Genomic DNA, 22,368 nt, shown 5'->3' with positions numbered 1-22,368 from the left:
TTTTTATGTTTTAACATTTTTCAGATTCGACCTTTTTTGAATTGAACATTTTCTAATTTTGAACATTTTAATCTAAAATTATTTTAATCTGAACAATTTTTATGTTTGAACATTTTTCAGATTTGAACATTTTTCAGATTCGAACTTTTTTGAATTTGAACATTTTCTAATTTCGAACATTTTAATATAAAATTATTTTAATCTGAACAATTTTTATGTTTGAACATTTTTCAGATTCGAACTTTTTTGAATTTGAACATTTTCTAATTTTGAACATTTTAATATAAAATTATTTTAATCTGAACAATTTTTATGTTTGAACATTTTTCAAATTTGAACATTGTTTAGATCTGAACTTCTTAAAATTTGAAATTTTTTAAATCTGAACTTTTTTCGAAATTGAACTTTTTTTAATTTTGAAAATTTTAATTTTAACAATTTTCAAGTTTGAACAATTTTTAGATTCGAACTTTTTTTAATTTTTTTTACAAAAAACCTTCTTCATGTTTCAAACATTGCCGAACGAACTAAAAAAGTAAGTACATACTACTAGTACGAAAGTATGACTGGATTCATACATGCACCTAACATGGGCCGAGCCCATCTAACTCCAGAACGGCAGATTCCCCAAGCGGGATAGTTCCCAGTCATCGCTTAAAGCGATCTATAGGAGCTCCCAAAGCAGATGCTCTCATTACAGGAACTTTTAAATGCTTAAAACATTTTCAAACGTATTCTAAATGCTTAAAACAATATCAAAAAATATGTTCTTTTTCTCATGGAAAAATAATGTTATTTTTAGAATGTACATGTCCTGAAACATTTTGTGAAGAACAGATGTAATGTCATAGGCAAAAAAATGCCAAAAAAAAGTCTGGTGAAAAGTTATTCTGTGGCACCGAGAACTATCTTTTTTCCACACGGGTCAAAGAAAATCGTTTTTTCCCCATGAAACTTCATATGCACGCATATATATGTAGATGTACACCATAGCTTTTTCTCAATTTTTTGTTGACATTTTGAAATTTGTTTTCTGGTCCTGCAAGGCAAAGTGGATTTCCGCTCTATCCCATGTTTTATTTAAGAAAATATAATGATACCACGGCAGGTAATAGGGGAAGCAGATACATTAATAACGTCTTCTATTATTAAGGGAGGCATTCAGGTTGTTACATCTTTACAGCTAGAACAGCATAGGTATACATATATAATATAAAGAAAATAAAAGAGAGGCAAAAAAACTACTAATACACTCATCCCGTATTTAGATGCGTTCTGAGGCATCATTCGTATATTCTCTTCCTTTTCAGGATGGTTGGGACAACAGCAACAGAACCAATCAGGAATAGAACAACTAATGTCTTGAAGTCATACAAATCCCTAACTGACTTCAGATCGCCTAGAGCTCTCCCAGCCTGCATGACAGTAAAAACAATCGTTTAGCCAGTATGAACTCATCAGCTGCAAACAATCGTTTAGAAAGTAGCAAGGTTCCCTAATGCACAGCCAGATCAATGTACAAGGCTAAACATGCAGTTGCAGACCTTGCGGTAAAAGAAAACTTGAAGTAGGTTTTGTTATGAAAAACTGAACATTTCAACACAAGATAAATAAAAAACTCCATATACCATAAGTTTTGAGATTGTCTAACAGTATAAAAAATCTGTACACACTGCAATAATGATACAATAAAGACGACCGATGATTAGGACTAGAAGGAAAACATGGATTGTTACTAGTTTAGTTTTAGATACACCCAGTACTGACACGCGGACACATAAGCGCGCTCACACAACTCCTACAAAAGAGACTGGACTTGCAGCCGGCGGGTACATCCACCAACCACTGAAAGAATATTCCGTCTTGGTGACACACAGCGAGCCAAAGCTGAGATTTGATTCCTGGAAAACCGGAGGTACAACCACCTCCACTAACCATCCAAGCAACAGCTTGGTTTGCTAAAGTTGCTGCAAGTTAAAGCTCAAATAGTTTCCTGGTAATGGGCGAAGGCAGACCTTTAACACTAATTAAGTAAGATCCTGTGCTAAATTAATGCTTACATCATTACATGGATGGACTGCTAGGTTTGCTAAAGTTGCTGCAAGTTAAAGCTCAGATAGTTTCCTGGTAATGGGCGAAGGCAGACCTTTAGCACGAACTAACTAAGATCATGTGCTAAATTAGTGCTTACATTACATGGATAGTTTAACAAACTGCCGCCAGATCCCTTGGAATGCCCAGGGTCCCAGCCACCACTTGCTGATTGTTTGCCTGTTCGGCTTCTACTAACCTAAAAACCCAGCAAACTCTGAAGAACAAAATCGTAGGATATTTAAGATTGGAGTGGTCGTGTCAAGTGCAAGTGCAATTCAAAACAGGGTCTTTCCTATGAAGAGGGAATTTGACCAAAATTCTAGCAAAATAAAAATGCAAGAATAAAACCAGAACATGTAATGAAACTGTTTTACATACACCATGCAACTTAATTCAGATTATGCTTAGTTCCAAACCAAGAGTCAAATGATTCGCCAATGCATGTGTTATACTTACCTTCACAGTAATATAAGACGCTGGGATGAGTCCAACTAGTGTCGCAGCAAAGAAAATATGGAAAGGTATGTCGACAATGGGTGACGCCATATTTATAAAAGTGTTGGGCAATGTTGGTGTTATTCTCAGAAAAAGCATGTAGTTCAACAGTTTGTCTTTCCTCTTTGCAATCTGCAAGAGAATAAAAGCTTGTTATGTGAAATAAAGAACAGGTGAACTCTTATCATTTGGGGGAGGATCTCAAGAAAAAAGATAATAATGGAGAATAAGCAGTTTGTTATTAAAAGCAGAAGATTACCTCTGACTGGAAATATCTCAGCCTTTCAGGCCACAACCAGCTAACCAAAGGTCTACCAATCAACTTGGAGAGAAAATAGCAAGATGATGCCCCAGCTGTGGCAGTGAAGACGACCAAGATGCCACCTTTAACCACTCCAAAAAGTGCTCCAGCAAGTAAAGACATAAATATTGTTCCAGGGATCATAAATGTCTGCATGAAGATGTATATGGAGCAATACCCCAATACAAAATTTGCCTGATGATCTCTTGCATAGACAGCAAGATTTTCCCTGCAAGAATCAGAAGGAATGTCACCATATGGATCCAGACATCCAGTATTCTAAAATATATATCATAATACATAGATAATGCATCTATGAAATATCACTCTGTTCCATTATGTAAGCCGTTTTAGCAAACTAAAATAGTTTGCTAAAACTGCTTATACTATGGAACAGAGGTAGTAGCTAATAGAATACCACCTGTATAACAAAAATGAATGGAGCTAAATAATTCAGTCCCGATAATGCTATTTGCTATGAGTATAAAAAATAGCAAGTCAACCTTTTCAGAAGGAAAACTCATATATGCATTTAACTTATTTTGTAGAAGAATATTATCGGTAGCAACTAGAAACATAGCTCAATGTACGCAGCGTCGCTTGCCTCATCTAGAGTATGGTAGTAATTACAGTGACAAAGTTCAGAATATTGTTTTGCACAAAGTTTAACAAGTGCAGTGGATGGAAACAGTCATTCTTTTACGGAATGGTAAATAGAAATGTTGATTGTGATAATAAGCCAATCCATAGCAGTCCAGAGGTATGGCTGATGGAAGGAAATAAAATGTTATGACAAGATCTAAGGTGATCCTAAGTGATACAGATTATGGCAAAAGGAAGAAAGGAAAACCAAATGCTTCGACTAGGACCAATTCCAATTGCAACCACTGCAAGATCAACCAGGAAAGTGACATTCTATTGCTATCTTCGAAGAAACTAGTACTATCTACCTTGCTATTTAGTATTTCCTAATAGCCTCGTTCTTGCACAGACTAAGTCATGATTTCAGTTCCTCGTGATTAAAATGCACTTCGTATGTTATGGCAACGCAAATCTATAATCTCAATCTAATAATTCTTGCAAAGGTAAGGCACAGTCTAACTGATATAAATCGGCAGCGAAAATCACCCCCAAACTCTCACAGGATGAATCGACACCTTCCTTTACTTGGACGGTTCAAAAAGTACATTCCACAGACAGAGATAACTGCGATCCAAAAAAAACACACAGTCGATCCGTCAAAGCGTAACGAGGAGGGGGGGGGGGGGGGGCCTACTTGAGGAGGCGTACGTCGGCGAGGCTGCGCGGGAGGCGGAGGATCTGGCCGAACTCGCGGCGGGGCGCGGCGAGGAAGATGCAGAAGATCCCGGCGACGAAGAGCGCGAGCACCGCGGCGGCGGCGAGCCCCTCGGTCCGCGTCAGAGTGGGGCGCGCCGTGGAGGGCGAGTCCGGCTTGCTCCTCTTGGCCGCCGACGGGTCGTCCTGGCCGGCTGCCGCGGCCGCGGCCTCGATGTCGCGGCGCGCGAACAGCATGGCGGCTGCGGCGGCGGCGCGGCGGGGGGCGCGGGCGGGTGGGAGATCGTCGGGAGGGGGCTGCTGCTAGTGCTGGGGAGAGGAGGCATGTCTCTGGGACGGCCTCATTGGGGAAGTTGGACGGCGACAAGCAGGAGGGTGGTGGTGACGCAGGCAGGCAGACGGTGCCGTGTTGTGTTATGTGCCGCGTCGCGTTTTCTGGGGTTGGTGTTTGGTTTCTCGGTGTCCTTGTTTGATCGGGTGACCCTTTTTCTACTGATACTGATGATACCGCAGTACTACTACGTCACGCACTCAAAGCATCTCCGCTGTTCTCCAAATATAGTCTCCGGCGTTGCCGACTTCTAGCCCATACGGGGGCGCCAGCTTAAACAGAAAAAAGGGGGCATCCGCACCCCCATACCAACAAAATTAAACTTTGAAAAATTCATACAGTAGAAAACTTAAATTTATAGATAGTTTGGCCATAGTAGGCCATGTTAGATGTAATAAGACCTTGACACGTATATTGTATGAAGTAGTACTCCAACACGTCTACGTGTCCTACATGTACACGCTACCATGGGGCTTTTTCACCTATATAACATGCAACACGAGACCCCAACGGGTCATCGTTTCCGCCTAGGTTAATATGGTATCAGAGCCTGCCTCTTCCACCTCCTAGCCGTCGACACACACAAAAAAATGTCGCCGCCGCCGCTTACACAACTGCCGTCGCCGCCGGTCCTTCTGACCTGCTGCCACCGCCTTACACCCAATAGCCAAACCTCCAACCTACAAAACACCGCCGCCGCAGCTAGCCAAGTGCCCCTGCCGCCGCCAACACACAACCCTAGCCTCCACCGCCGACTTACTTGTCCGCCGCCGTCGCTTCAACAAAACCCTAGCCGCCGCCGATCTTTGATCCGCCGCCGCCGTTACACACCCTGCCGCTCCAATGGCGTCCTCCTCATCGTCGACTGTCCTCGGTGTGGCCCTCGGATCACCTCCGTCTCAGAAGCTGACACGGGGCAATTTTTTGTTCTGGAAAACGCTTGTCCTTCCGACGCTGCGTGGCGCTCAAGTTCTGCCCCTTGAGGGCACTGACGTCGCCCCGCCAGAGTTCATAGAAGTTGAAGATTCCATAGGTTTTTTAATTTTCGCATCAAACAATCCATGTTTTAAATCAGGAAATAGAATAAGAAGCTCATTGTTGTCCATTATGCCAAACTAGTGTAAACAAGAAACAAAAAGATGCAATTGCAGGATCTAAAGGAAATAGCTTCGAGCACACACACAACGGTAACATAAAAGTACTTTATCTGAGACCGGAGTATGAGTGCCTTTTACCTTTCCTCCCCGGCAACGGCGCCAGAAAAGTGCTTGATGTCTACGGGAGCTTCTATTCTTGTAGACAGTGTTGGGCCTCCAAGAGCAGAGGTTTGTAGAACAACAGCAAGTTTCCCTTAAGTGGATCACCCAAGGTTTATCGATCTCAGGGAGGAAGAGGTCAAAGATATCCCTCTCATGCAACCTCGCAACCACAAAGCAAGAAGTCTCTTGTGTCCCCAACACACCTAATAGGTGCACTAGTTCGGCGAAGAGATAGTGAAATACGGGTGGTATGAATAAGTAGTAGCAACGGCACCAGAAAAGTGCTTTGCCCGGGACGAGTAAACAAGCAGTAGTAATGCGGCGGTAGTAACGCGATAAAACGAGTAAACAAGCAGACAATAGCGGTATTTAGGAACAAGGCCTAGGGATTAGACTTTCACTAGTGGACACTCTCAACATTGATCACATAACAGAATAGATAAATGCATACTCTACACTCTTGTTGGATGATGAACACATTGCGTAGGATTACACGAACCCTCAATGCCGGAGTTAACAAGCTCCACAATAATGCTCATATTTTAGTAACCTTTAGTGTAAGATAGATCAAAAGACTAAACCAAGTACTAACATAGCATGCACACTCGTCACCTTCATGCATATGTAGGAGGAATAGATCACATCAATATTATCATAGCAATAGTTAACTTCGCAATCTACAAGAGATCATGATCATAGCATAAACCAAGTACTAACACGGTGCACACACTTGTCACCTTTGCACACGTGCGGGAGGAATAAAACTACTTTAATAACATTGCTAGAGTAGCACATAGATAAATTGTGATACAAACACATTGCAATCATAAAGAGATATAAATAAGCACCTCACTATGCCATTCAACGGTGAATAAGTATTCTGTGAAATATAGCCTAAGAGACCCACACGGTGCACACACTCGTCACCTTTACACACGTGGGACAAGGAGTCTCAGGAGATCACATAAGTAAAACTCACTTGACTAGCATAATGACATCTAGATTACAAGCATCATCATATGAATCTCAATCATGTAAGGCAGCTCATGAGATTATTGTATTGAAGCACATAGGAGAGAGATGAACCACATAGCTACCGGTACGGCCCCGAGCCTCGATGGAGAACTACTCCCTCCTCATGGGAGCGACGGCGGTGATGAAGATGGCGGTGGAGATGGCAGCGGTGTCGATGGAGAAGCCTTCAGGGGCACTTCCCCGCTCCGGCGGGGTGCCGGAACGAGAGACTCCTGTCCCCGGATCTTGGCTTCGCGATGGCGGCGGCTGCGGAAGGTTTTCCGTATCGTGGTTTTTCGCCTCGGAGTTTTCGCGACGGAGGCTTTATATAGGCGAAGAGGCGGCGCGAGGAGGGTCGAAGGGGTGGCCACACCATATGGCGGCGCGGCCGGGGCCTGGGCCGCGCCGGCCTATGGTGCAGGGGACGGTGCCCCCTCTCCGGTCCTTCCGGGTGTTCGGATGCTTCGGTGAAAATAGGAACACGGGTCTTGATTTCGTCCGATTCGAGAATATTTCGTTACTAGGATTTCGAAACCAAAAACAGCAGAAAACGGAAGCGGCACTTCGGCATCTTGTTAATAGGTTAGTTCCAGAAAATGCACGAATATGATATAAAGTGTGCATAAAACATGTAGGTATCATCAATAATATGGCATAGAACATAAGAAATTATCGATACGTCGGAGACCTATCATATATCAAGTAACATCAAGAGATGAAGCATCAACGTCATAATTTGTTCTAATAATAGAATCATAAGGTACCTTCATTCTCTTTCTAGGGAAGTGTTTCATACCTTTCTTGAGAGGAAATTGATATTTAATATTACCTTCCTTCATATCAATAGTAGCACCAACGGTTCGAAGAAAAGGTCTTCCCAATATAATGGGGCAAGATGCATTGCATTCAATATCCAAGACAACAAAATCAACGGGGACAAGGTTATTGTTAACCATAATATGAACATTATCAACTCTCCCCAAAGGTTTCTTTTTAGCATTATCAACGAGATTAACATCCAAATAACGAGTTTTTCAATGGTGGCAAGTCAAGCATATCATAGACTTTCTTAGGCATAACGAAATACTTGCACCAAGATCACATAAAGCATTACAATCAAAATCATTGACCCTCATTTTAATGATGGGCTCCCAACCATCCTCTAGCTTTCTAGGAATAGAAGTTTCAAGTTTTAGTTTCTCTTCTCTAGCTTTTATGAGAGCATTTGTAATATGTTTTGTGAAAGCCAAATTTACAGCGCTAGCATTGGGACTCTTAGCAAGTTTTTGTAAGAACTTTATAACTTCAGAAATGTGGCAATCATCAAAATTTAAATCATTGCAATCTAAAGTAATGGGATTATCATCCCCAAGGTTGGAAAAAATTTCAGCAGTTTTATCACAGGAAGTTTCAGCAGTTTTAGCAGTTTCAGGTAATTTTGCGCGCTTTGCACTAGGAGTAGAAACATTGCCAACACCAATTATTTTATTATTAATAGTAGGAGGTGCAGCAACATGTGAGGAATCAACATTACTTGTGGTGGTAATAGTCCAAACTTTAGCTACATTTTTCTCTTTAGCTAGTTTTTCATTTTCTTCTCTATCCCACCTAGCACGCAATTCAGCCATTAATCTTATATTCTCATTAATTCTAACTTGGATGGCGTTTGCTGTAGTAACAATTTTATTTTTAATATCCCTATTAGGCATAACTTTCGATTTCAAAAGATCAACATCAGAGACAAGACTATCAACCTTAGAAGCAAGAATATCAATTTTATTGAGCTTTTCCTCAACAGATTTGTTAAATGCGGTTTGTGTACTAATAAATTCTTTAAGCATAGCTTCAAGTCCAGGGGGTGTATTCCTATTATTGTTGTAAGAATTCCCATAAGAATTAGCATAACCGTTACCATTATTATAAGGATATGGCCTATAGTTATTACTAGAATTGTTCCGATAAGCATTGTTGTTGAAATTATTATTTTTAATCAAGTTTACATCAACATGTTCTTCTTGGGCAACCAATGAAGCTAACGGAACATTATTAGGATCAACATTAGTCCTATCATTCACAAGCATAGACATAATAGCATCAATCTTATCATTCAAGGAAGAGGATTCTTCAACGGAATTTACCTTCTTACCTTGTGGAGCTCTTTCCGTGTGCCATTCGGAGTAATTAACCATCATATCATCAAGAAGCTTTGTAGCCGCCCCCAAGGTGATGGACATAAAGGTACCTCCAGTAGCTGAATCCAATAAATTCCGTGAAGAAAAATTTAGTCTCGCATAGAAGGTTTGGATGATCATCCAAGTAGTCAGTCCATGGGTTGGGTAATTTTTAACCAAAGATTTCATTCTTTCCCAAGCTTGAGCAACATGTTCATTATCCAATTGTTTAAAATTCATTATGCTACTTCTCAAAGATATAATTTTAGCAGGGGGATAATATCTACCAATAAAAGCATCCTTGCATTTAGTCCAGGAATCAATACTATTCTTAGGCAGAGATAGCAACCAATCTTTAGCTCTTCCTCTTAACGAGAAAGGAAACAATTTTAATTTTATAATGTCACCATCTACATCTTTATACTTTTGCATTTCACACAATTCAACAAAATTATTAAGATGGGCAACGACATCATCGGAACTAACACCGAGAAAATTGCTCTCGCAAAACAAGATTCGATAAAGCGGGTTTAATTTCAAAGAATTCTCATTGTAGTAGCGAGTGGAGCAATATGTGTGCATAAGAAATCATTATTATTTGTGGTTGTGAAGTCACACAACTTAGTATTTTCAGGGGTGGCCATTTTAGCGGTAGTAAATAAAACAAACTAGATAAAGTAAATGCAAGTAAACTAATTTTTTGTGTGTTTTTGATATAGCAAACAAGATAGTAAATAAGGTAAAACTAGCAACTAATTTTTTTGTGTTTTGATATAATGCAGCAAACAAAGTAGTAAATAAAATAAAGCAAGACAAAAACAAAGTAAAGAGATTGGGAAGTGGAGACTCCCCTTGCAGCGTGTCTTGATCTCCCCGACAACGGCGCCGGAAATTTGCTTGATGCGTGTAATTGACACGTTCGTTGGGAACCCCAAGAGGAAGGTGTGATGCGCACAGCGGCAAGTTTCCCTCGGTTAGAAACCAAGGTTTAATCGAACCAGTAGGAGTCAAGAAGCACGTTGAAGGTTGATGGCGGCGGGATGTAGTGCGGCGCAACACCGGAGATTCCGGCGCCAACGTGGAACCTCGCACAACACAACCAAAGTACTTTGCCCCAACGAAACAAGTGAGGTTGTCAATCTCACCGGCATTGCTCGTAACAAAGGGTTAACCGTATTGTGTGGAAGATGATTGTTTGCAAGAAAACAAGAAAGAACAAGTATTGCAGCAGATTTGTATTTCAAGTATAAAAGAATGGACCGGGGTCCACAATTCACTAGAGGTGTCTCTCCCATAAGATAAAAGCATGTTGGGTGAACAAATTACAGTCGGGCAATTGACAAATAGAGAGAGCATAACAATGCACATACATATCATGATAAATATAGTGAGATTTAGTTGGGCATTACGACAAAGTACATAGACCGCCATCCAGCTGCATCTATGCCTAAAAAGTCCACCTTCGAGGTTATCATCCGAACCCCTCCAGGTATTAAGTTGCTAACAACGAGATAATTGCATTAAGTATTGCGCGTAATGTAATCAATAACTACATCCTCTGGACATAGCATCAATGTTTTATCCCTAGTGGCAACAAGACATCCATAACCTTAGGGGTTTCGTCACTCCCCAGATTCACGGAGACATGAACCCACTATCGAGCATAAATACTCCCTCTTGGAGTTACTAGCATCAACTTGGCCAGAGCCTCTACTAATAATGGAGAGCATGCAATATCATAAACAACACATAGGTAATAACTTGATAATTAACATAACATGGTATTCTCTATCCATCGGATCCCGACAAACACAACATATAGTATTACAGATAGATGATCTTGATCATGTTAGGCAGCTCACAAGATCCAACAATGAAGCACAATGAGGAGAAGACAACCATCTAGCTACTGCTATGGACCCATAGTCCGAGGGTGAACTACTCACTCATCACTCCGGAGGCGACCATGGCGGTGAAGAGTCCTCCCGGGAGATGAATCCCCTCTCCGGCAGGGTGCCGGAGGAGATCTCCGAGAATCCCCGAGATGGGATTGGCGGCGGCGTCTCTCCGGAAGGTTTTCCGTATCGTGGCTCTCGGCATCGGGGGTTTCGCCACGGAGGCTTTAAGTAGGCGGAAGGGCAACGTGGGGGGCCACACGAGGGCCCCACACCACAGGTCGGCGCGGCCGGGGCTCGGGCCGCGCCGCCCTCATGGTGGCGGCGCCTCGTGGCCCCACTTCGACTCCTCTTCGGTCTTCCGGAAGCTTCGTGGCAAAATAGGACCCGGGCGTTGATTTCGTCCAATTCCGAGAATATTTCGTTACTAGGATTTCGAAACCAAAAACGACAGAAAACAAGCAATCGGCTCTTCGGCATCTTGTTAATAGGTTAGTTCCAGAAAATGCACGAATATGACATAAAGTGTGCATAAAACATGTAGATATCATCAATAATGTGGCATGGAACATAAGAAATTATCGATACGTCGGAGACGTATCACAGCGGCGGAAGCGGAGCGGGTCGCGGAAGAGGAGAGGAGGAAGCGCTGCGCAGCCGAGCTTGACCAGTGTTGCCTCACTTGAACTCGATCTATTTTTTTTGAAACTAGGCAAGACTTGACCATTGATAAAGAAGAAGATGGCCGGTGAATTAACGGGTAAGCGACCAAAAACCTATACAAGTGCATCAATATCGTCATGGAACACGACCACATTGGCCACAACCACCGATCGACCTGGCCAAATGCCAACAATCGGCCACACACACCAACGAGAGAAAGCTCTGACTCAAATGAGAAGCTTCACAAGAGAACTATGCTAGGCTTGCGCCGATCGAATCCTCCACAATCCACCGGTTGCCGGTCATCGTTATCGCAACTCCGACTTCACAGCGACACAACGAAGCACGAGAGAACCCATCGGACACGCCGGTAACCAGCTAACAAAGCCCAAGCCGCGACCCAAGCTCTGCTCGACACATCATCGTTGCCAAACTGCCCGCAGCCCCCCCCCCCCCCCCAAGCAAGCCGACTCAGGAACCAAACATCCACCGGACCCCAAGTCGAAGCTAACTCCGAGACGATGCCCCCAACGAGGAGAAAGACGTTGAGACGCCTTCATCGTCCGATCCGAGGATCTGAGGTTTCCCTCTGAAGGCAAGACCACAAGATAACGAGAGGAGCCCTTGACAACGCTTCCAAGAAAGTTAGTGGCACCCACGGGTGTCGCTGTCACCACTCCTAGCCAGCATGGGGACAAGGATTTCTGCTAAGATCCTCCGCCTCCAACCGCCAAGTCCACCGGCAACGACCTGCAACCGAACTTCCTCCGCCAAGACAACACCGACATCACCACCTCGTCGCTGCCATACTCCGACAGATCGGGGCCGACAGCACATCCCCGAAGCCATCACTCTGCTGGCAGAGATGTCCACGCCAACAGCTAGCGGCGGTCCAGCAGCTGGTGCCGACGCCATCTCCTCCTCAGCAATTTCCCGATCGGTTCGGTTAAACCGAACGGCCAGGCCAAGCTGAGTCGGTCTTCCGTCGATAAATTGCCCTTTAACCTGTCGGTCGGGATTACGGTTCATCCGCCACGAGCACCTCCAGACCCGTCCCCTTCGTCGTGACTCCCGAGCCGCGTCTCGACTCTCGCCTCTGTTTGCTCTGTCACGTCTCCTCCACGAGACTCCTCTCCCCTAGGATTTCGTCGCCGCCAACCTCGTCCAGCCCCCGTCCGCCTCATCTCCTCTCTCCGCCACCCTGTCCAAATCCGGCCTCGCAGCGGTCCACCCCGACTGCGGTCATCCCGTCGTCCGCCTCCGCCCTGCCCTCTGCTCCTCCGACTGTCCGACTCCAGCCGTGGTCCGCCACGACTCCAGCCTGCTCGTCCCGTGGGCTCATTCCCGAACTCGCCTACGGCTCCCGATTCGCACGCGCGCGCGCGAGATCGTCTCATCCTCCCTGTCCGTAAGGTATTTTTTAATCAAAATTACTGCGACGCTTTGCTGTTCAATGGAGTTCTCCCGTGCCGTTAATTGTATAAGTGTGTATGGTGCTAATCGAGGAAGTTATGCTTCGTATGAATCTAAGATGTTTGCGGTGGTATTTGTATTCACAGAGCAATCTGTGTTCGTGCGTAGTGGGTCATTGTTCCGTGATGTATTGTATGGTATGACAGTGAGAATTTGGTAGTTATACCATGGCAGCATGGTTTTTGAGTTGCTGTCTAACCGCCAGCTACTCATCTAACCCGTGCAGGGTGGCTACCTGCAGCGGCTCAACTCGTCGAGCTAGGAAGTGTCTCTGACTAGGCAGCGAGTAGGAACATTGTACAAACATGCCCTGCATTTTTTCCTTTGTTTGATGCATAGGTTTAGTCTTCCATGGGAACAAGCCATAAGCTGGCGCACGGTGTTTGCAGTTGAATCTTCATGTGTAGATTTATTCCTGTAAACTAAATAACTAAATCCTTGCCTGCTAACTGCTAACTTTGTCTCGGTGGAGCTTGCTGCTGCTGTTGTAATCGTGCTGCTGAATTCCTGCTCTATATTCGCAAGATGCATATAAATTTTGTTTTTGTCCACCTATGCGTTGGCCCCATTTGGAGTATAGGAATCCCACGGAATTCTGGGCAAATTGTTCTGTTTCGTGCACAATTCATGCATTCACGGCCGGCCTGTGTATGGCATAAATACTAAAAATTCTAGCGCAATAAGAAGTAACTTGAGGAATGGGCGTATCTAGCAGCAATAAATGCCCGTGAATTGGTTAGACAGCTTGAACCTGAGATGATTGTAGTACTTCTGGTTTGTTCTGAAGATCTAGTGAGGCATGCCATTATGGTGGTTTCCTTGTTTGTGCTTAACTGCAGCGTGTCATGCTTCTCTTACAGGATACACCAAAAAATATCTACGCCCCAAAATTTGAAAGATCAGATAGAGAAATGGACCGTGGGCGTTATGGTCCACATCATGGATGGGAGAACAACAGTGTAATTGCAGCCTTTCCTTTATTAACTACCAAGGGTGCTGAAGATAGCAGATCTATTGGCAATTTGATTGGCTTCCGTGTAACAAGCGTTATGTTGTAAACAAATTCAAGAAGCGGCCGTTGCTTAAATGGAATGGATTTACCTGCCTGTTCCATAGACTTTGTTGCTGACTCAACTTATTCTGTTGAATCTACAGGCACCTGATGGGTATGGTGTCATTAATGAGCCAGACTTCAGGTAAGCATGTTGGTTCCTGTAAAAATGCGCGTATTCAGTTTTTCACTATAAGTGCTGTATATTTTATTTCTATTTCTACACTTGACTATGCTACCTTCTATTCTTTAAGTAGCTGCAATATTTGTCCATTTATGTTTGAACACATTTTCGCTTTAAAGTGCTTTGCCATATTACCATATTTCTACTGCTAACTCAATTTGCAGGGCTGGTGGTAGGAGATATGTGGATGATGGATTTCCCAGCGACCGAAGGGGTGCATTTTTTGGTCAAGATATACATGATAGGAATATGTATCCACCACCACCCTCTGGTGGCACGATGTGGTCTCAGCCTCGAAGAAATTTTGACGAGGAATTTGCAACTGCCAAAGATTACAGAAGGCATGCCTCTGATTTCTGCAGTGATGGAAAATATCATGAATTTGATTCCTGTAGGAGTTGAAAGACTATCGTGTTACTGAGAATGACTGTTAATCAGGTAGTTGTCGTGATTTTCGTGTTGATAGGAACAAAAGGATTGGAAGTAGAGACCGAGGGGAGTTCGGTGCTGAGTTTGAAGACCGCTACCAAAGCAGAGAAGACAGCTTTGAAAGAGATCATCAATACAGCCGTCGCAGCTGTGATTCAGACTATGAGAAGGGCAGGAGAGAGCGTAGCTGGAGAAGGCATGATTCGTTTGAGCATGAACGTGAAAGAAAGGGGTTAAGCCATGAAAGAGATGGTAGCCCATATGCTCTTCATAGCCGCTCTCGATCACGTGGGCGTGATAACCGATCAAGATCGCGGTCAAGGTCAAGGTCTCCGCGCGGCAAAAGTCATAGTCGGAGCCAAAGAGATGGCTTTTATGATGATAATCGCTTTGACAGAAGAAGAGAACAGGAGTGGGATGAAAGAAGGCATGATGATATAGTGGTGAGGACATACTTCTATTTTTTTTTGTCTGTTTTCAACATATAAAGCTAATTACGTTTGCATGAATACTTGCAGACACCATCTGCGACTGTTGTTCTTAAGGGTCTGTCCCAGAAGACCAATGAAGATGACCTATATCAGATTCTTGTACAAGTTCCTCGTCATAACTGTTAAACTGGTTGGAAGTGTATTGTCTCGTTCATTTTAATCATTTGGGTCTGGTCTCTTTTAGGCTGAGTGGGGCCCTCTTCGTAGTGTGCGTGTGATCAAGGAACGACCCTCTGGCGTGTCCAGGGGATTTGCTTTTATCGACTTCCCTACTGTGGTACTAACCATAAAGTGATCTGAGCTCTACATTACCGAGTAGAATGTCATTTGCTGTTATGCTCACGGAGATTAGTGTGCTCCCACAGGAAGCTGCCCGCAAAATGATGGAAAGTACTGGAGACAATGGCCTTCTAATTGATGGTAGGCAGATATTTTTCGAGTACAGGTATGTGTCCTCTTTATGACGTGTTGTAAATTATCTATCTGAAGAAATGTTAATTGATTGTAACTTCTGAGTTGCCCTATTGAGCATTCTTAAGTATTGTTAATACAATTGCTTTATAAGTGTAAGAATATCAAAGCTTGTATACTGGTAGAATCAATTAGTATGGACCCCATGTTTGTTTCTGTAGTCTGTAGTAATCCATTCTTGAGGAACCACTGATTTTCTTTTGTCCCGCAAGCATTGTATTAGTAATTCTTACTGGAGCTTGCCTTGATATGTCAAACTGTCAGATAGCTCAACCTCGTATTTTTGAGGCGGGACCTATCCACTACTTGGGAAGTAATAGAAGAGAGGATTCATCGTATCTAGCGGAAGTACCACTAGCAATGCTAGGCTCCGTGGAAAGGACATCGGCTCCTACGCATCCTACGCATTAGCAAACCTACGATAAATGAAATACGAATTATTAGCGCTATTAGGGAGCTCTAACTGGTCATTAAAACAAACTCTGTCTGCTCTGCCATCTACTGAGGCAAATTGCATATGATGTCGGTGAAACCAAACAGGGCAATAACTTAACAGTCTGTTTGACGGCGTTACAGATTGACAACGCAGACTTGTTTCACTGCCTCGTCATTTTTTCAAATGCTGTTATTGTATTTTCTCAGTTTTTATTGTTTTTGCACATAATAACTACTGCACAAAGGGAATATGAGGAAATTGAATAGAAACATCAACTTTAACTTGTACAGAAATGACTTTGTGGAGTCACTATAGTTTGACAACGCAGACTTGTGTCACTGCTTGGTCATTTTTTCAAATGCTATTATTGTATTGTCTCAGTTTATATTGTATTTGCACATAATAACTATTGCACAAAGGGAATATGAGGAAAATGAATAGAAACATCAACTTTAACTTGTACAGAAATGACTTTGTCGAGTCGCTATAGTCTCTCATTCAACTATCTTTGCTTATTATATACCGTACTCTTTTTGTGCTCACAGTTATATTCCTTATCTATTGTTTGTGCTCCTAACAATATCTGCCGAATGTCGTCACTGCAGTAGTAAGCCTACTGGTGGGGATTCTCTTGAACATGTTGCGAGGCCTGCATATGGGCGCAGGAGCATATCCGCACCATGTGACTGGATATGTACTATATGTGGCTGTATGAATTTTGCCCGCAGAATCTCCTGTTTTCAGGTATATTTTGGTCTCATTTAATTGAGTACTAATTATTTATCAGAAAGCTGCATTAGCACTCTTAATCTAGCTTGCTTCACTTTTCCCATTCAATGGTGTGGTTTACACTTTCTTCCTTCCAAATGCAATGCATCTCCTCTTAGCATGAGTTTATTAGCTGAGTGCACCTTTTCTGGTTTTTCCATTTAATCTTCACATATCTCTTGCAAAACCTAGTCAAAATCGGTGTGTTGTAGCAGTTCCATGATCTGTTACTGTCTGAACCCGCTCAAGAGTCCTGTATCAGTGTGCTGATAATATCTCCATTTGAACTTTGAATGGCCAGTTTAGAATTTCCATGTGTTTTCACTCCTGGACAAATTACTAATTACATCACTTAGATGTTGGATGGATTTTCCTATCCAGTTCAATACTTCAATTTGTACAACGACAATGCTATGTTGTGTCCACTCCAAATGAAATTATCTTCTAAATCTAAAGAAAGAAACACATTAAGTTGGACCATCCACTTGGCCAATCGTGTCCACTCCAACTGAAATTATCGTCTAAAGAAATAAATAAATCCAGTTTGACCATCCAGTTGCCCAAATCTAAACAACAGTTATGTAACACACGTATTTGCTGCTGCATGCTTGAGGGTGATGTCATATGGGGTTATAAAAAAATAGAGGCAAAATAGAGTTTGAGAACTTGGGAAAACATAGCCTTCAAAATGTGACTCCTTTTTTTGCTTTGCTTTACTGGTTTCTGGTTTCTGAAAACCTGGGAATAGCACCAATGATGTCAAAATTGAAGCCAACTTTTAGTGAACTTTTGAGATTTGAGAAAAACTCCTGTCCCATGCCGCGTTAATACATCGTAAGAGGCTAAAGGCTGACAAATAGCAGCTGTTGGATAACTACTTCTCTACTTGAAGTTCTTTGTTGCTCTCGCTTTCCTTTTCTATCTAACTGCATGTCTACTTGCATTCTCATAGTGCAATGAGCCACGCACGGACGATGCTCCACCAGCTGATGCAGCATCTTCCACTCAACCGTTTGGAAAACGGGGATCTGAATTAGGCAAGTTTATCCCTTGATTGTAGAATTATGCAGAATATGTAGTGCATTGCCTTATTATACTGTCATTTGCAGGTCCAACTCATGTTTTAGTTGTTCGTGGCCTGGAAGAAAATGCTGACGAGGAAATGCTTCGATATGAATTTGCTAAGCATGCACCAATAAAGGTGGGCAAAAGCTAACGCTTGTGACTATAATTGTTTCCTTCCTACAGAGTTACATCTCAATTTGACTCAATTCTCTGCAGGATATCCGGCTTGTTCGTGACAAATTTACTCATGTGTCTAGAGGTTTCGCATTTGTCCATTTTCATTCGGTAAGTATACTAGATAGCTAAGTTTAGGTTTTCTCTTATTTGAGTTGTTCACAGTGGCTATACACCATTTGTGTTAGGTTGAAGATGCTACGAAAGCCCTTGAAGCTACAAATGGAATTAGACACGAGAAAAATGGTCAGGTGCTACGTGTAGCCTATGCTAAAAGCACACATGGACCTGTATCGGGGTCTTCACAGTCAAGCAATCTTGCTGCAGCAGCCATCGAGGCTGCATCATTTGCCCAGCAGGTCTGTTACTGTAATGCAGTTTTTCTGTCACAATCGATAAGACAAAACCATACTACCCTGCAGCTAGATGTTTGTTCTATTCTGGTTAATTAAGAAACATTTAGCTGTTATTACATTTTGCAGATTCTAAATTTTGAAGAGTAATAATCTGACACATTTTAAGTCTGCATCTATTATTTTCAAGCATAGTTTTTATTGATTGTACACAGTCTCGTTATTTAGTCCCTTTTTTACCTTTATTATGATCAGTATGATGCTGTGGGCTGGGCTCCAAAAGAGTACAATGCTGAGGACAAACCAAACAGCAATACAGAATCTCAGAAAGATGATTCTGCTCCACAGTCAGGATTTGTTTGGGACGAAAAATCGGGCTATTACTTTGATTCTTCTTCTGGATTCTATTATGATGGAAATACTGGTAAGTATGCAAATATGCCATTACTGTCATAATCTTAGGCTTTAAAATGCTATATGCAGCTGAACCAGTTCTGCTACACATCGTTCTCCCTCCGGCCGTAAATACTTATCACAGGTTCAATGAACCTAAACATATTTTAGCATACATTTTGACTAAATCTGCGACAAGTATTTAGAGCCGGAGGGAGTATTTCTGTTGTAGTCTTTAGACCTCATAAATGCTCTGCAGCTGAACCAGTTCTGCTACACATCGTTTGCCTTTGGACATGTGCTTCATTTATGACTAAATTTATTAAATTGTTCTTGTTTCAGGTCTTTACTATGACAGCAATGTTGGAGTTTGGTATTCGTATGATCAAAAAAGTCAACAGTATGTCCCGTGTAACGAAAGCAATAACAGTAAGACAACTGGGGACACGGTGAACGGAAGTGTGAAGATCCCAGAAAGTAACAATGTTAAAAAGGTGGTGATTTCTGCACCTGCAGCTACAGTTAAACAAAGTGAGAAAACTTCATTGCCTGAGGCTGTTCAAGCTGCGGCCAATGCAGCGCTGGCTGCTGAAAAGAAAGAAAAAGAGAAAGCAAAGGAGATAAAGTTGGCTTCAAAAATTAGTCTCTTGGCCAATAAGAAGAAGATGAACAATGTCCTAGCAATGTGGAAGCAAAGAAATCAAGAAGGCCAGGCTGCAAATAGTGCCTTTGATGATAAGGAATCAACCAGGCCTGTTGCTGATAAATTGAACAGTTCAGCGAGTGGGGTTGGGTTCTCATTGAAACCCAAGCCTAAGTCTGATGCTGGAAATTCTAGGGATATGAATTTGGTTGCTGGATATAATTCTCTTGGCCGAGGATCTGCTGGCTCTCAAGTACTGGATTCTGACATAAAGCCTAGACCTGTCAGTAATAGCCTAGGAACTACTATTATGGGTGTCATAAGAGGCTCTGGCAGAGGAGCAGTCAAGTCAGATACCACATTTCATGTATCATCTGATGGTGGAAGCAATTATTCAACTAATATAAGCACAAGCACAAGTGAGATAATGACAAATGCTGAGACGCATACTACTTCTGCACCCTTCAAAACAGATTTATCCTCTCTAGGATCATATTCTTCGTCTGGAGTTTCTGGGAGTGCTAAACGTCGGTTTTCTGAGGCACCAGGACAGTCCCAGTATAGAGATCGGGCTGCAGAGAGAAGAAGTCTATACGGATTATCTTCATCGCTTCCCAATGATGATGGACTGGATACAAGTAAGAAATTTCTTTACTTCTCACCATGACTCGTACAATTTTTTTTTCCCTAGCCCTTCTGGGGCATACTTGCTTTATTTTAGATTTTTGCGATCTCATTATGAGTTCCACTGACAGTATATCCAGTCTTGTAGTATCAATTTATGCCCAGCATAGTGTGAATAGGGATTTGGTTGCCCCTACTGATATTATCTGGAATTTGTGTTTCTTGATCCTACACAACTATGCATTATAGGAATGTTTCCCTTCTTGCTTGTTAAGATCTGTATTAATTTTCTGGGAATTCCTTGTTAAGCTGGTGACCATCCGTCTCGAAAGGGTCCAAGTGAGATCGGATCCATGCCATTTCCTCCAGGGGTGGGTGAACGTTCTATTGGTGAAATTGAGAACACTGAAAATTACGAGGTGATCACTGCTGATAGAGCAATAGATGAAAACAATGTGGGCAACCGTATTCTGCGCAACATGGGCTGGCAAGAAGGACTGGTATGTTCACCTCAAACATATTTCTCAGTTTTTATCCTCTTTGGATGAATTAGCTGCAATTTTCTTCTCCTATTAGCATCAACTGCTGCCTACACTCGATCACAAGTTCTTAGTGCCTCTGTTACTGTTTCATATATATTTCTAGGACCATTCTGCTGCCCCTATTTTAAAACCACTTGCATATGACTTGTCATGTTAATTTCATTAATGTTCGTTTTGATTTCTTTGATGATTGTCTGTTTGACTTTCTGTGGGCTGTTACCTGTCATTTTGGGGTTTTTACTCTTTTTGATTCATCTTATTTCATTTCCATCTTTTGTTTGTTAGCAATGAAGAATTAGAAAATTTGCTTAAAAAACTTTTAAGTGGACATAAACTGTTAGGTCTAGATAGTTTATCTGACTGCAGATGGATCAGTTTGCCAATATTTCCTACAGAATGGGAACTGCATGACCTCTACATTCGTTCTGATGTGAGTATGTATTGGTATTTTTCCCCTTGCAACTACTTTGCAAATACCCAGGGTCTCGGAAAGAACGGTAGTGGCATCAAGGAGCCGGTGCAGGCTAAGTCTGGTGACGTGAGGGCCGGGCTTGGTAGTCAGCAGAAGAAAGCAGCCGATCCATCTCTCGAGGCTCAAGCTGGCGATAGTTATAAAACCATAATCCAGAAGAAGGCCATTGCAAGATTCAGGGAGATGTCTTAATTGTTTTTGTCTTGTAATTTTAGTTGGGCTACTCGTTCTATTGTGCATAAATCTAGCTAGTGTGTGTAAGACCTTGAGACTTCTCTCTGTGTGTTGCAGGTGTTGCACCTGCAGTTTTACTTTCATTGTTTGAGCCCAAGTGTTTTTTTCTGGTTTGACCACAGAGATTCTGAAGCTTGTGATCTTCGATGGTAAATCGCTCTCTGCAGTTAGTAGCCATCCATCAGGAATTGTACGCTATAGTGTCTGTTCTCACCTACTCAAATTCAACGGTGTGATGACTATGGAGTTGAAAACTGCTATGGATTTTTTTTTTTTTTTAACTTCGCTGGAAGTTGACGTTTGCCGTGTGAAGAAGGAAAATCTGACCGTGTAATCCTTTGGCATAGTGCGAAGCTAGTCCAAAATTATTTTTTTCTTCTGTTTTTCCAAACCCTTATAAAATACCTGACCAAATGTAGCCTGCAAACCCTTTTTAAGTTTACATGTCCACAACTATTTTAAAGTATGACTTTATTTCACATACTCACTCTGTCCATAAAAGGATGTTGGTCAATAAAAGGATGTTGGAGATTTGGCTAAATTTAGATGTATCTATACATTAAGTGTCTAGGAGAGAGATACATCTAAATTTAGACAAACTTGCAAATTTTTTTTACGATGAATGTAGTATTTTAACTTAATAAATTTGCAATAATTATTAATTGTAAAAACATCGGTAATCGTTAATTGCTCGGTCGGTTTGGGAGTAGCGTTAATCAGAATTTAAATGGTTAACTCATTTTATCGACTGGCTATTAATTAGTGCAACCTACACAAATGAGTAATCAGAGCAGTGTATATTTAAAAAAATTAGTATATGCGCCTCTATATGGCTGGTCTATTTCTCTAGAGCCTAAAAACCAAATAAAACAGGTACGCTGTCATGAGCAAATCAGGATTTACTAGGTGGTACCATGTTTCTTCCTTCTGCTTCTCCTCTAACCTTTGAAATTTCTCTTCTCCCACCACAACCAGGGTATGATTCCTCTTGCACCTCAACCACCTACCCTATTGAAGGCGGCCTAGAGCTCCCGGATGAGCTCCTC

General features: G+C 42.2%; 2 protein-coding genes across 4 annotated transcripts; one reads left to right on the top strand and one right to left on the bottom strand.

Annotated features, from left to right (window-relative positions):
• Window positions 1-1,125: 1,125 nt before the first annotated feature.
• LOC124700203 (uncharacterized membrane protein At4g09580-like) lies at window positions 1,126-4,423 on the bottom strand. The gene is made up of 4 exons (XM_047232370.1): window positions 4,167-4,423; window positions 2,849-3,119; window positions 2,551-2,721; window positions 1,126-1,415 (listed from the first exon to the last, which is right to left on the bottom strand). Exons 1-4 carry the CDS (start codon window positions 4,421-4,423, stop codon window positions 1,284-1,286), a joined length of 831 nt encoding a protein of 276 aa, XP_047088326.1. The 3' UTR covers window positions 1,126-1,283.
• Window positions 4,424-12,830: 8,407 nt separating this feature from the next.
• LOC124703983 (SUPPRESSOR OF ABI3-5-like) lies at window positions 12,831-21,494 on the top strand. Of its 3 annotated transcripts, none has more exons than XM_047236215.1 (17): window positions 12,831-12,927; window positions 13,853-13,951; window positions 14,148-14,188; window positions 14,392-14,568; window positions 14,694-15,099; window positions 15,175-15,246; window positions 15,332-15,424; window positions 15,513-15,592; window positions 16,660-16,798; window positions 17,775-17,859; window positions 17,932-18,023; window positions 18,104-18,172; window positions 18,250-18,420; window positions 18,670-18,838; window positions 19,150-20,088; window positions 20,384-20,574; window positions 21,098-21,494. In XM_047236215.1, exons 2-17 carry the CDS (start codon window positions 13,904-13,906, stop codon window positions 21,278-21,280), a joined length of 2,955 nt encoding a protein of 984 aa, XP_047092171.1. In that variant the 5' UTR covers window positions 12,831-12,927; window positions 13,853-13,903; the 3' UTR covers window positions 21,281-21,494. The 3 variants fall into 3 exon arrangements, with proteins under 3 accessions (XP_047092171.1, XP_047092170.1, XP_047092169.1); XM_047236214.1 differs by having other exon boundaries at window positions 12,831-12,932; window positions 21,098-21,493; XM_047236213.1 differs by lacking the exon at window positions 12,831-12,927 and having other exon boundaries at window positions 13,684-13,951.
• The last annotated feature ends 874 nt before the right edge of the window (window positions 21,495-22,368 follow it).

The sequence above is a fragment of the Lolium rigidum genome, chromosome 3 (genome assembly GCF_022539505.1).
Source record: "Lolium rigidum isolate FL_2022 chromosome 3, APGP_CSIRO_Lrig_0.1, whole genome shotgun sequence".
In the NCBI taxonomy this organism is placed as follows: Eukaryota; Viridiplantae; Streptophyta; class Magnoliopsida; order Poales; family Poaceae; genus Lolium; species Lolium rigidum.
The sequence above is the reverse complement of the archived record's forward strand: the minus strand, read 5'-3'. Positions and strand labels throughout refer to the sequence as shown.